The following is a 14,227-nucleotide window of genomic DNA, read 5'->3' on the forward strand; positions in this document are numbered from 1 at the left end:
TGCACGCTCAGCTCTCGTCCCCGGGGCTCTGTCACATCCGCCATGTCTGTTTTGCCTCATGAACCCCTGGAGCGGTGTGCACGCGCACCTTGTGTCTGCTATCCTGCTTGTTCCCTAGAGCAGTGTGCACACTCACCTCATGTCTGCTGAGCTGCAAGATGCCTGCGTTTCTGCTTTGCCTTCTGTGATCTTCTCGTCATGTCTGGAATCCCTGATCGTGTGACGTTTCCTAGGATCCTGCACTGTCTGGTTCTGCAATCATCTTGCCATGTCTGAAACCTTGATCATGTGACGTTTCCTAAGATCCTGCACTGTCTGGTTCTGCAATGATCTCGTCATGTCTGAAACTCTGATCATGTGTCCTTCCTAGGATCCTGCACTGTCTGGTTCGGTGATCATCTCTTCCTGTCTGAAACCCTGATCATGTGACTGCGCTCTGTGATCCTGGAGCATCTGAACTAGGAAGTTCTCCCCTGGTCCTGACCCGGAAGAGGAGGTGCTGTGCCCTATATCAGACCGCCCCTTCCTTTGCTCAGGGCCTGATTATTGTGTTGCTTCCCTGCATGGCTCTTGGTCTGTGGGGTTGCTCCCTCTGTTCTGTGCCCTTGCACTTTGCTCTGTGGTGCTTCTCTGCACACGCTCCGTGCTCGTATTCCGCCTCTTGTCTTGTGCCATGTCTTGTGTTGTCTCTCGTGCCATGTTTGTCTTTGCCTTGCTTTGCCTTGTAGTCCTTATGCTGTTCTCTGTCTTAGTCTGTTTTGCTATGTCTCGCCTTAGCTATTCTTTGACTTGTAGTCCTTCCTCTGTTCTCTGCCTTACCTGTTTCGCCATGTCTGGTCTTTGCTATTCTGAGCCTTGTAGTACTTCTCATGTTCTCGTTTCTGCCTGGTTTTCCGAACTCTATCCTATGGTGCTCTCTTGCGCATTTCCAAGTCTAGTCCCAAGGTTCTCCCTTGGCCCGGCTCTGGGTTTCGGCCTACGCTCCGCTGCTAGACTCTGTCCTCGCTCTGACCTGGCTTTGTTTCTGCGTATGTTCCGCTCCGTGTTCCGTACCTTCTTTCTTGCCTTGAACCCCGGCGTGGGTTCCCCTTGGCCGTCTCCTGTGCCGAGGTAAGTGCCTCATGTTGTGTACAGCCGTGTGCACTGGTCAGTGTGGCGTGCCTCCTGCGTGGCTCCTAGCACGCAGCCCTTCCTTGAACCCTGGCATGGCTCCTAGCACGCAGCCCTTCCTTGAACCCTGGCGTGGCTCCTAGCATGCACCCTGCCCTGAACCCTGGCGTGGCTCCTAGCATGCACCCTGCCCTGAACCCTGGCGTGGCTCCTGTGCAGAGGTAAGTGCCTCGTGTTGTGTACAGCCGTGTGCACTGGTCAGTGTGGCGTGCCTCCTGCGTGGCTCCTAGCACGCAGCCCTTCCTTGAACCCTGGCATGGCTCCTAGCACGCAGCCCTTCCTTGAACCCTGGCGTGGCTCCTAGCATGCACCCTGCCCTGAACCCTGGCGTGGCTCCTAGCATGCACCCTGCCCTGAACCCTGGCGTGGCTCCTAGCACGAAGGTTCCTTTGTCCCCTCCTGTGCCAAGGTCATGCCTCGTGCTGGCGTTACAGCCGTGTGCACTGGCCAGTGAGGTGTGCATCCCGCGTGGCTCCTAGCACGCGTCCTGCTCTGAACCCTGGCGTGGCTCCTAGCACGCACCCTGCCTTGAACCCTGGCGTGGCTCCTAGCACGCACCCTGCCTTGAACCCTGGCGTGGCTCCTAGCACGCACCCTGCCTTGAACCCTGGCGTGGCTCCTAGCATGCACCCTGCCTTGAACCCTGGCGTGGCTCCTAGCAGGCACCCTGCCTTGAACCCTGGCGTGGCTTCTAGCACGCACCCTGCCTTGAACCCTGGCGTGGCTTCTAGCACGCACCCTTCCTTGAACCCTGGCGTGGCTCCTAGCACGCACCCTGCCTTGAACCCTGGCGTGGCTCCTAGCACGCACCCTGCCTTGAACCCAGACCTTGGCGTGGCTCCTAGCACACACTCTGTCTTCTACCTTGTGCCTTGGCGTGTCTCTACACACGCACTCTGTCTTGTACCTTGTGCTTTGGCGTGTCTCACACGCACTCTGTCTTGTACCTTGTGCTTTGGCGTGTCCCCTACACACGCACCTAGCCGTGAACCCTGGCGTGTCCCCTACACACGCACCTTGCCTTGCACATAGCCTTGAACCCTGGTGTGTCCCCTACACACGCACCTAGCCTTGGACCTTGGCGTGTTCCCTAACACGCACCATGCCTGGATATCTGTGGTGCCTCCTTGCCTGAACCCTGGTTTGCCTGCCGGATGCCCGGAACCTGCCGATCTCTGCCAGAGATCGTAAGCTGGATGACTGCGGCATGATGTCCGGAGCTGATGCCTAGATCATGTCGATCGTCGCCAGCGGTCCAGAGTCCGATGCCATTGTGCCTTTACCTGTACCTAGGCGTGCCACCTGGCACATACTATGCTATGGACCTTGGCGTGCCCACGCGCGCACCTTGCACGTTTTGCTTGTTTTCACGTTTGCACTGAATGTGATCCTGAAGATCTTAATGAAGATACCTTGCACTTACCTTTTGTCTTGTCTTGCTTCCTGCTTGTCTCTTGTCGTCAGACACTCCCATAGTGTCCCCCTGAGCCGGCCGTCTGGTCCCAGCAGTCGTGGTGGCTCACCCCCTTGGTCTTGCCCCTGACACTCCCTTTATAGGGGGTGGATTCTCACAAGGTCAGCTCGCCCTCGGTGGGTGGGTGCCACGACCCAGAGGGTCCACTCAAAAAATGGGCTCAGCAGGAGCTGAGTCCGTCACAGGCTCCTCCTCCATGTCATGTTTGCGTGCTCCTGTCAGTGCTGCCCCGGGTCAGTCCTCTCTATGGTAATGGAGGACCTGACCCGGAAGCTGTAGTGGTCATGTGCTTTAATGAGTTCCTGGATCCTGGATGAAGGTATTTGTGACCATTCCTGTTTACAAAACAATTCCAGTTCAGTTAAGTTTGATGGTCGCCGAGCATGGACAGCCCGCTTCAAATCATCCCACAGATGTTCAATGATATTCAGGTCTGGGGACTGGGATGGCCATTCCAGAACATTGTAATTGTTCCTCTGCATGAATGCCTGAGTAGATTTGGAGCGGTGTTTTGGATCATTGTCTTGCTGAAATATCCATCCCCTGCGTAACTTCAACTTCGTCACTGATTCTTGCACATTATTGTCAAGAATCTGCTGATACTGAGTTGAATCCATGCGACCCTCAACTTTAACAAGATTCCCGGTGCCAGCATTGGCCACACAGCCCCAAAGCATGATGGAACCTCCACCAAATTTTACTGTGGGTAGCAAGTGTTTTTCTTGGAATGCTGTGTTTTTTAGCCTCCATGCCTAACGCCTTTTTGTATGACCAAACAACTCAATCTTTGTTTCATCAGTCCACAGGACCTTCTTCCAAAATGTAACTGGCTTGTCCAAAAGTGCTTTTGCATACCTCAGGCGACTCTGTTTGTGGCGTGCTTGCAGAAACGGCTTCTTTCGCATCACTCTCCCATACAGCTTCTCCTTGTGCAAAGTGCGCTGTATTGTTGACCGATGCACAGTGACACCATCTGCAGCAAGATGATGCTGCACGTCTTTGGAGGTGGTCTGTGGATTGTCCTTGACTGTTCTCACCATTCTTCTTCTCTGCCTTTCTGATATTTTTCTTGGCTTGCCACTTCTGGGCTTATCGAGAACTGTACCTGTGTTCTTCCATTTCCTTGCTATGTTCCTCACAGTAGAAACTGACAGGTTAAATCTCTGAGACAACTTTTTGTATCCTTCCCCTGAAAAGCTATGTTGAATAATCTTTGTTTTCAGATCATTTGAGAGTTGTTTTGAGGAGCCCATGATGCCACTCTTCATAGGAGAATCAAATAGGAGAACTACTTGCAAGTGGCCACCTTAAATACCTTTTCTCATGATTTGATACACCTGGCTATGAAGTTCAAAGCTCAATGAGGTTACAAAACCAATTTAGTGCTTCAGGAAGTCAGTAAAAAGTAGTTAGGAGTGTTCAAATCAAGAAAATGATAAGGGTGCCCATACTTTTGCACCCGTCAAATTTTGTTTAAATGCAGATTGCACATTTTCTGTTAGTACAATAAACCTCATTTGAATCGAGAAATATAACTGAGTCCATCAGTTATTAGACATATGAAACTGAAATAGCTGTTGCAAAAACCAAAATTGTTATAAAGAAAAAAGGTTATCATTAATAGGGGTGCCCAAACTTTAACATATGACTGTATGTTCAAGCACCCCAGGGTCTCTTACAGTCATGGCCAAAAGTATTGACACCCCTGCAATTCTGTCAGATAATACTCAGTTTCTTCCTGAAAATGATTGCAAACACAAATTCTTTGGTATTATCTTCATTTAATTTGTCTTAAATGAAAAAACACAAAAAGAATTGTCCTAAAGCCAAATTGGATATAATTCCACACCAAACTTAAAAAAGAGGGTGGACAAAAGTATTGGCACTGTTCGAAAAATCATGTGATGCTTCTCTAATTTGTGTAATTAACAGCACCTGTAACTTACCTGTGGCACCTAACAGGTGTTGGCAATAACTAAATCACACTTGTAGCCAGTTAACATGGATTAAAGTTGACTCAACCTCTGTCCGTCCTTGTGTGTACCACATTGAGCATGGAGAAAAGAAAGAAGACCAAAGAACTGTCTGAGGACTTGAGAAACCAAATTGTGAGGAAGCATGAGCAATCTCAAGGCTACAAGTCCATCTCCAAAGACCTGAATGTTCCTGTGTCTACCGTGCGCAGTGTCATCAAGAAGTTTAAAGCCCATGGCACTGTGGCTAACCTCCCTAGATGTGGCCGGAAAAGAAAAATTGACAAGAGATTTCAACGCAAGATTGTGCGGATGTTGGATAAAGAACCTCCACTAACATCCAAACAAGTTCAAGCTGCCCTGCAGTCCGAGGGTACAACGGTGTCAACCCGTACTATCCGTCGGCATCTGAATGAAAAGGGACTGTATGGTAGGAGACCCAGGAAGACTCCACTTCTTACCCCGAGACATAAAAAAGCCAGGCTGGAGTTTGCCAAAACTTACCTGAAAAAGCCTAAAACATTTTGGAAGAATGTTCTCTGGTCAGATGAGACAAAAGTAGAGCTTTTAGGGCAAAAGCATCAACATAGAGTTTACAGGAGAAAAAAGAGGCATTCAAAGAAAAGTACACGGTCCCTACAGTCAAACATGGCAGAGGTTCCCTGATGTTTTGGGGTTGCTTTGCTGCCTCTGGCACTGGACTGCTTGACCGTGTGCATAGCATTATGAAGTCAGAAGACTACCAACAAATTTTGCAGCATAATTTAGAGCCCAGTGTGAGAAAGCTGGGTCTACCTCAGAGGTCATGGGTCTTCCAGCAGGACAATAACCCAAAACACACTTCAAAAAGCACTAGAAAATGGTTTGAGAGGAAGCACTGGAGACTTCTAAGGTGGCCAGCAATGAGTCCAGACCTGAATCCCATAGAACACTTGTGGAGAGATCTAAAAATGGCAGTTTGGAGAAGGCACCCTTCAAATATCAGGGACCTGGAGTAGTTTGCCAAAGAAGAATGGTCTAAAATTCCAGCAGAGCATTGTAAGAAACTCATTGATGGTTACCGGAAGCGGTTGGTCGCAGTTATTTTGGCTAAAGGTTGTGCAATCAAGTATTAGGCTGAGGGTGCCAATACTTTTGTCCGGCCCATTTTTGGAGTTTTGTGTGAAATGATCAATGTTTTGCTTTTTGCTTCATTCTATTTTGTGTTTTTTCATTTAAGACAAATTAAATGAAGATAATAATACCAAAGAATTTGTGTTTGCAATCATTTTCAAGAAGAAACTGAATATTATCTGACAGAATTGCAGGGGTGTCAATACTTTTGGCCATGACTGTATGTGATGTATATGGTCCAGCCCAGTATCTCCTGAGATGTATATACACCAGCCCCAGTGTTTCCTATGTGATATATATGTTCTAGTGCCCCAAGTCTCCTATGCGATGTATATTCTGCCATCTCCTGAGATTTATATACACCAGCCCCAGAATCTCCTATGTGATATATATGTTCTAGTGCGCCAGGTCTCTTATGTGATGTATATTCTGCCCCAGGATCTCCTGAGATGTATACATCAGTCACAGAGTCTCCCATGTGATGTATATGCTCCAGCCCTATATACATCACATGGGAGACGAATGCGAGATGAACGTCCCTCTTTTAGGAGACATGCAGTGTTCGGAACAACTTATTGCTTCGATCAGTTCTGTACAAACTTATGGCATAGAGTTGACTACTCTCCAGAGTGACTGATACAAACCTGGAAAATCATTTATGAGTAACATCATCATCAATACCACATAAAAGAGAAGCAGTTCCAGCCAATACATCTAGAGTGAGTTGCTTGACCAAATATAGCAAGATCATTTTCAAGTTGATGATTTTGTACGGCCCACAAATGATGTTACAAATCTCTAAATGGCTCGTATTAGTCAAAATGTCGCCCACCCCTGAACTAACGAATCAGGAAGGTCTGGACAGTTATTGGATACCACTATAAAAATCATTATTGGTAGCATATCAGCTGGTTACACAGAGGATGTGCGATCAAAATTATTCACTATATGTGAGGAGACCAACCATATTAACAATCGTTCTGTACCCATGAATTTTCATCAGCCGGTAATTTTACTGCTATTCGTAATCGCTGGAGCAAGATTCGAGGAACTCGGATTACGGCGGAGCTTGTTGGGAACATTTTTGGTAATAAATTATTAATGAAGATTAAAGATGGATAGTGTGAGGGAGTTTTTATTCAAATAAAGTATTTTTTTGTTTTTATTTTTGATTAACGCCTCTCTATTACTAACCCCAGTTCTTGATGCCAGCTGTGATTTTGACAAATCACAGCTACCACGATTGCCACCGCTCCAGGGCAATCTGGATGAGTCGGGCAAAGCGCCAGAATTAAACATCTCATGGAATGAATTACTTCTGGGGCGGTGGAGGGCTGGTATTTTAAGGCCGGGAAGGGGCCAATAACGAGGAACCTTGTCAGCCTCATAGTATCAGCTCAAGGCTGTCTGCTTTACCTTAGCTGGTTATCAAAAAAATAGGGAGACCCCCAAATCACTTTTTTAAAACTATGTATTAGGTTAAACCAGGCTAAAAACACCTGCGTAAACACACGTGCTTTTTTTTAACTGCAGCTTTTCTGCATCTAATGCAATGGAAAAAATCCGCAGAGAAGACTGAGCGTTCCCACAAGAGAAATTGACATGCTGTAGCTCTAAAATCCACACCGCAGGTCCGTTTATGCAAAGTAAAAAAAGCACAGTGGGCATGGAATTTCTATTAATCCCATCCGTGCTTGTACTGAAGGCAGCATTTTTGACGCAGTGAAAATACGTTGCACCCAAACGCTATTAACACTAATTGTGAAAATGTAGTCTTAGATGCCCGTAAGTCGGTCGAATATGTCAAGGAACTAGAGCGATAGACACAGTCAGAACCAGCCTGTGTAGGAATGCCATAAAGCCTCGCCTGTAACACAACTATACAGCCACATTCCTGCCTGAGGTAAAATGAAAGCAGCGATCTGATTGGCTGCTCTGGGTAATCGCTCAGAGTTGTACATGAGCTCTCCCGCCGAGGACACGCTGTACTCCTGTCTCTACCTCACCCCACAACCGTGTGCCCAAGGGCCAGTCGCGTTCGCACGCAGCCTCCCTGTCACTCGCGTTTAGCAGGCGGATGTGACATCACGGGCCCAGGTTTGAAGTGAAGCCCGGGGAGTGTGGTGGAGAACTGGGCTGAGGCTGTCGCTTACGGCCGTCGGTGCTGAAACCAAGTGACTTTTTATCGCTGCCGGAGAGATGGCGGCAGTGTACGACTGGTCTGAGGAGCAGCACAATGGCGGCGGCGCCAGTCACACCGTGACTGTTTTCCTGTATGACCGTCGCCTGCAGCCGACATCCTATGACGAGAAGCGACTGCGGATTCGAGGGGGTTATCGGGAGATGTGCGCGGACATCCGTGAGGTGAGCGCCGGGGAGCAGGTAGCGGCGCCTCCGTCCGTGCAGACATGGCGGACCGTGCACCAACCTATGTAATGTCATGGTTCGTATCCTGCTGGAAAGAAATACCAGGATACACGCAGGAGGAGGCTGTCTGCAGACATCGCTGTGTGACGACGCCATGCAGATCGCATACAAGGATTGTATCACAGCCTTTGCAACAATTTGTTTATTTGAACAATATGTTGCAAAGTCTGTCACTATTTTTCTGTCACTATTTTTCTGTCACTATTTTTCTGTCACTATTTTTCTGTCACTATTTTTCTGTCACTATTTTTCTGTCACTATTTTTCTGTCACTATGGCTTTGACTCATCACCAGGAGCGCGCCTATCTGAGTGAGGCGCGTCTGACCGACGGCGTGCGCCTCGCCACAAGGCTTTACTCCTGTCACCTCACTCACACCTTTTTTTTTTTTTAGAAATGAAAGAAAATGGGAAAATGTCACAAGTTCCCAAATTTGGGGTTAGAGGCCAAAAATGTCACAACTTTTTAAAGCTTGCTTGTAACACCTGAAGGGAAAAAAAAGTTTATCTGGGTCAAAATAGATATTTTACAGCTTTCCCTGTGAGAAGTTTAAAATTCCTTTTAAAGAGGTTTTCAACAAATTATAATCCCCAGGTGGAGTTCAGTGTAAAAAAAAAAAAAAAAAAAAAATCTGGCCTTACCCTCCCTTGGTCTATCACTGAGTCTCCTCTACTGCCTTAGGCCTGTTTCACACTTCCGTTTTTTGTCGTCAGTCAAAATCCGCCAATTTTCTAAAAAACGGATCCGCCAAAAAAGGGGCGGATCCGTTTTTTCCCCCATAGACTTACATTAGTGGCGGATCTTGACTGACGGTCGTCCGTCCCACCCGTTTTTTGACGGATCCGCCAAGATTTTAGCGGCTCCCAGGCGGATGAGACAGAAAATACAACGTTATTTTTCCTTGACGGTCCGCTACTTTTAAGTGCGCATGCCCGGGAAGCATTTTAACCATGAAATGCCGTTCCGGGACCGGCGAAAAATCTTCTCTCTCTCTAGACCGCAGTCGCTTTAAATTTTTCATCTTCGGCGGATCCGTCCTTATTAGCGTCCACTGACATCCGTATGTCACAACGGAGGCGGATCCATTAATTTTCGTTTTTGGCGGATGCCAACTGTCTGCCGACAACGGAAGTGTGAAACAAGCCTTAGGCTGTGTGCACACGCTGCAGATTCCGCTGCGTTTCCGCAGCGGTTTTGGCCGCTGCGGACACGCAGCAGTTTTAGCTGCGGTGTACAGTACCATTCATTTGAATGGGAAAAAAAAAACGCTGTGCCGACGCTGCGGAAAAAAACGCGCGGATTTGCTGCGGTTTTGAATCCGCAGAAAGAATTGCATGTCAATTCTTTCTGCGGAAACCGCTGCGGGTTCCCATCTCCACCATTGTGGAGATAGTGAATCCACAGGACCAAACCGCAGATAATCCGCAGGTCTTTGGACCTGCGGATTATCTGCGGTTTTTGCAAAATCCGTGCGGATTAATCCGCAGCGGATTCCGCAGCGTGTGCACGTACCCTTAGGCTGTGTGCACACGCTGCGGATTCCGCTGCGTTTCCGCAGCGGTTTTGGCCGCTGCGGACACGCAGCAGTTTTAGCTGCGGTGTACAGTACCATTCATTTGAATGGGAAAAAAAAACGCTGTGCCGACGCTGCGGAAAAAACCGCACGGATTTGCTGCGGTTTTGAATCCGCAGAAAGAATTGCATGTCAATTCTTTCTGCGGAAACCGCTGCGGGTTCCTATCTCCACCATTGTGGAGATAGTGAATCCGCAGGACCAAACCGCAGGCAAAACCGCAGATAATCCGCAGGTCTTTGGACCTGCGGATTATCTGCGGTTTTTGCAAAATCCGTGCGGATTAATCCGCAGCGGATTCCGCAGCGTGTGCACGTACCCTTCTGTTTCCCTGCAGTGCTGACATCATGTTGATAATGGAGCTGCTGATCACTGTGCCCAGCAGCTCATCTACATCACTGGAGCTGCTGTGCTCAGTGTTTGGCTGCAGTGGCATGTACATGAAGTCACTACTGCAACCAAACAGATCAGGGTAGCAATGGAGACATGGCACAAGAATTAACTAAAAGCAAGCAACCCCCTTTAAGGGTTATTCTAATTTTCTTATATATTGTTCATGTTATAAAAAAATCAATTTACAGTAACAATCTACTTCTAAAAAAAAATGTGGTAGTTGTTCTTGAGATGGCAACACTTTTCTTTACATCTTATTGGCCGGGAGACCGACCGCTATTGTGTGGCAAGAACTTCGCAAAAGCTGGCTGGGATTATGAGTTAACAACATGTTCCAGCGATGCTGGCCTCGTTCACAATGGTACTTACAAGTAGAGATGGGGGAACCCAAACAGTAAAGCCTCCGTCAGACATAACAATTCACCGGCGATCCCGACAATGATACGACCGTGTCAGGATCGCTGGTGCATCGCTACATGATCGTTGGTGACCTGCCAAACAGGCAGATTTCACCAGCGAGGACGCTGGTGTCCAATGTAAATATCGGGTAACTAAGCGAGCGCGTCACTTAGTTACCCGCTGTGTACCTTGGACACCTGCATGCTCGCGTTGGACGCTGGTATCCAAGGTAAATATCAGTTAACTAAGCGCGCGCGTCACTTAGTTACCCGCTGTGTACCTTGGTTACCAGCTCCCTGCGCGAGCACGCAGGTAGCTAAGGTACACAGCGGGTAACTAAGTGACGCGCGCGCTTAGTTACCCGATATTTACCTTAGATACCAGATCCCAGCGTTTGCTTACAGCGCTGGGAGCTCGCTGATCGTTGCTCTCCCCCTGCCACACGCAGCGATGCGCGCTGGCCAGCGGGAGACAAACGATCAAAAAACGGCCCAGGACATTCCTGCTCGATCAGCGATACCCGGCGGGGGGAAGCTGGTCGCTGATGCGTGCCACACACAGCGATATCGCAGGTGAGATCGCTGATGCGTCACAAAATCAGCGATCTCGCTAGCGATCTCGCTGTGTGTGACGGGGCCTTAAGGCAGTATTTGCCATTCTGTCATGCAGATGACAGCATGGCATACAATGGATGTTCAGGCCCCCCATTCATGTGAATGGGGTCTGGGTACTGTTCTGGTACCCTAACCAAATTTTTTATTTTTTTTCTAACTGTAGAGCTGAACCCGCCAGACCCAAACATCCAGGGATCCGCCCATCACTACTTACAGGCTGCATTCACACGTCATGGTTTTTTTGCGGTTTCGCTGGGTTTTTTATCGTGCGATTTTGCCGCGAAAACACAGAAAAACATCATCCCATGTATTCATATGGCATTCTGCACATGCTGTGTTAATGCTGCGGATTTTCCCGCGGCGGAATTGCATCGTGAAAAAATCCGCAGCATGCTCATTATTTTGCGGAATCGCGGGGATTCCGCCCACATAGGAATGCATTGTTCTGGTTACTTTTTGCATGTGGCTGTGCCCACCATGCGAAAAGTAAGCAGAACATTTGCAGATGGTACCCACGGTCCGGAGGAGAGGAGATTCTCCTCCAGGCTCTGGGTACCATATCACTGTAAAAAATAGAATTAAAATAAAAAATCGGGTAATATTCACCTTCCGATGTCCCTCGCAGTGTCCCCAGGCCGCAGCGATACACGCGGCAGGACCCGTTCCCAGTGATGCATTGCGATAATGACCTTTGCTTACGTTGCTGTCTCGCGATACTGTAGCGGTCTCGCGAGACCGCGACGTCATCAAAGGTCATTGCCACAATGCATCACTGGGAACAGGACCTGCCGGAGCATCGCAGAGGCCTGGGTACGCTGCGCGGGACATCGGAAGGTGAATATAACCCGATTTTTTTAAATTATTTTTAACTTTATATCTTTTTACTACTAATGCTGCATAGGCAGCCTCAATAGTAAAAAGTTGGTCACACTCGTCAAACACTATGTTTGACGAGTGTGACCAACCTGTCAATCAGTTCTCCTAGCGATGCTACAGATCGCTTGGAAAACGCTAGCATTCTGCAAGCTAATTACGCTTGCAAATCGCTAGTTTTTCCACGGGAAAATCACAGGAATTTAAACTGCGATTTTCCTGCAGAATGGAATTCCGGAATTCTCGCGGTAACTTCCGCGAGAGTTCCGCTACTTGTGAACCCAGCCACAAGCTTTAAAAATAAACAACTTACAAGCACTGAGTACATTCTGCTGTGTAGCTGCTGGAGTCAGTCTCAAAGACATAAAATGTTAATATAGTAGGTCAATAATGGCTGAAAATGAAAAAGTAGCATTTCTTGTATTTGCAAGAAATACACAGGTGGTCAAAATTGTTGGTACCAATCGTTTAATGACAGAAATAACTTGAATCTGACAAAAGTAATAATAAATAAAAAATCTTCTAAAATCAACAAATGAAAGTCAGGCATTGCTTTTCAACCTTGCTTCCCTTCCACGGAATTAAAAAAAAAACAAAAAAAAAAAAACTAATGAAATAGGCCTGGACAGAAATGATGGTACCCTTAACCTAATATTTCCAGGACGTCCACCTGACAGCACCATGGAGGACGTCCTCCTCCTCCTTACAGGGACAGGAAAGCACATGAGAGGTTAAAAGGCCCCGTCCCACCCCCTTTCCCTTTCCCTCAGTGTCTTTCCTGTCCCTGCACGGAGGGACATACGAGAGGAGCAGGAAGATTACCTGAGGGCGCAGGGGGATCGGGCGGCCGGTCCAATCCTTCCCCCTGTCAGGATGCCCAGGGCCGACACTTCCAGGTGGGGAGTCCCTCTTCCCCAAAGCCAGGAGCAGGACGTCGCTCCTGGAGGAAGCCGCTCCTCCCGGTGGGAGGCTCTCGGCTCCAGGCCGCGCGGCAGTCGCCCGGGTCCCCGCAGGCCTCGCGGCGGTTGCGGCTGGAAGCGCTTGCCCCGCACGCAGCAGGCGGTGTGGGCGCCGGCGAGAGAGATCCCGGGGCAGCTGGAGCCGGGTCCCCGCAATGGACGCCGCCATTGCAAGACGCTCGGTGGGCGGGGCTTCAGAGCAGGAAGTGGCCGGCGTGCGGCGATGACGTCACGCGCCAATTTGAAAACAGCGCGCCAGCAGCCTGGGCATGCCAGCAGCTCGCCGCATCAGCAGCTCTCGCCGCACGCCAGCAGCTCACCGCAGACCAGGAGTTCACCGCACGCTAGCAGCTCACCGCAGGCAACAGCTGCTTCAGTGGTATGGACACAGAGGCGCCAGCCGACAGAGGGGTAAGTGCGCCTGGCGCAATCCAACCCCCACACGGCCTTCCCCGCAGCCCAGGACAACTGACCCGACTATCCCTGTTCTGTATCGTACAGGAGAAGGGTACCCCAGCCCCCCCGACAGAGGTTAAGGACTCAGTAAAGGCCACATCTAAGTCTGTCAGATGCCCGGTTTGCAGGGTAAAGCTGCCAGACAACTATACCAAGACTCTCTGCGGACCCTGCACTTCAAGGGTCGTAAGAGACGAGCAGCCGTCCCTCCTGGCCGAGATGCGATCCTTGATTCGGGAGGAAGTACAGGCCTCTAGATCCAGTCTCTCACGGCAGCAGTCCCCTAGTCCGGGGCCAAGCCGGAAGCGGCCGAGGTGGGAGATGGAGCTAGCCTCGGAGACAAGTTCGCCTGAAGGGTCAGACCCCCGGGACTCGGATCCCGAGGAGGGGGAGATCCCGACTGACAGGAGGGACCAAGGCAGGAAATACCTGTTTAAGTTAGAGGACACCGAGGACTTGGTGCAGGCGGTAAGGAACACCATGCAGATAGAGGATGTTCCAAAACCGCAGTCCCGACAGGACCTGATGTTTGGGGGACTGGTCGCTCGGAAACAAACTGTGTTCCCCGTAAGCGAACACATTAAGACAATGGTCCTAGAAGAATGGAAAGAGGCAGAACGACGACTTGTACTGTCTCGGCACTTTGAGCCGACTGCCCTTTGACCCAGAGGAAACACGATTGTGGGAGGAAATTCCTAAAATCGATGTTCCTGTAGCTAGGGTGACCAAAAAAACCGCCATCCCCTTCGAGGACTCATCAAGTCTCAGAGACCCGATGGACCGGAAGGCGGATATTCTGTTCAA

General features: G+C 49.3%; 1 protein-coding gene across 3 annotated transcripts in view; it reads left to right on the plus strand.

Moving 5' to 3' along the window:
• The first annotated feature begins 7,706 nt into the window (after positions 1–7,706).
• Positions 7,707–14,227, plus strand: part of SMCHD1 (structural maintenance of chromosomes flexible hinge domain containing 1) — a 636,391-nt gene continuing 629,870 nt past the window's right edge. The window contains exon 1 of one of the 3 annotated variants that reach the window (XM_073550884.1): positions 7,707–8,094. In XM_073550884.1, coding sequence (XP_073406985.1) covers positions 7,930–8,094 — 165 coding nt within the window. In that variant the 5' untranslated portion in view covers positions 7,707–7,929. The remainder of the gene's footprint in view (positions 8,095–14,227) is intronic. The other 2 variants (XM_073550885.1, XM_073550886.1) reach the window with 2 other exon arrangements.

The sequence above is a fragment of the Dendrobates tinctorius genome, unplaced genomic scaffold, assembly GCF_039654945.1.
Source record: "Dendrobates tinctorius isolate UK_male_01 unplaced genomic scaffold, ASM3965494v1 ptg000171l, whole genome shotgun sequence".
Lineage (NCBI taxonomy): Eukaryota > Metazoa > Chordata > Amphibia > Anura > Dendrobatidae > Dendrobates > Dendrobates tinctorius.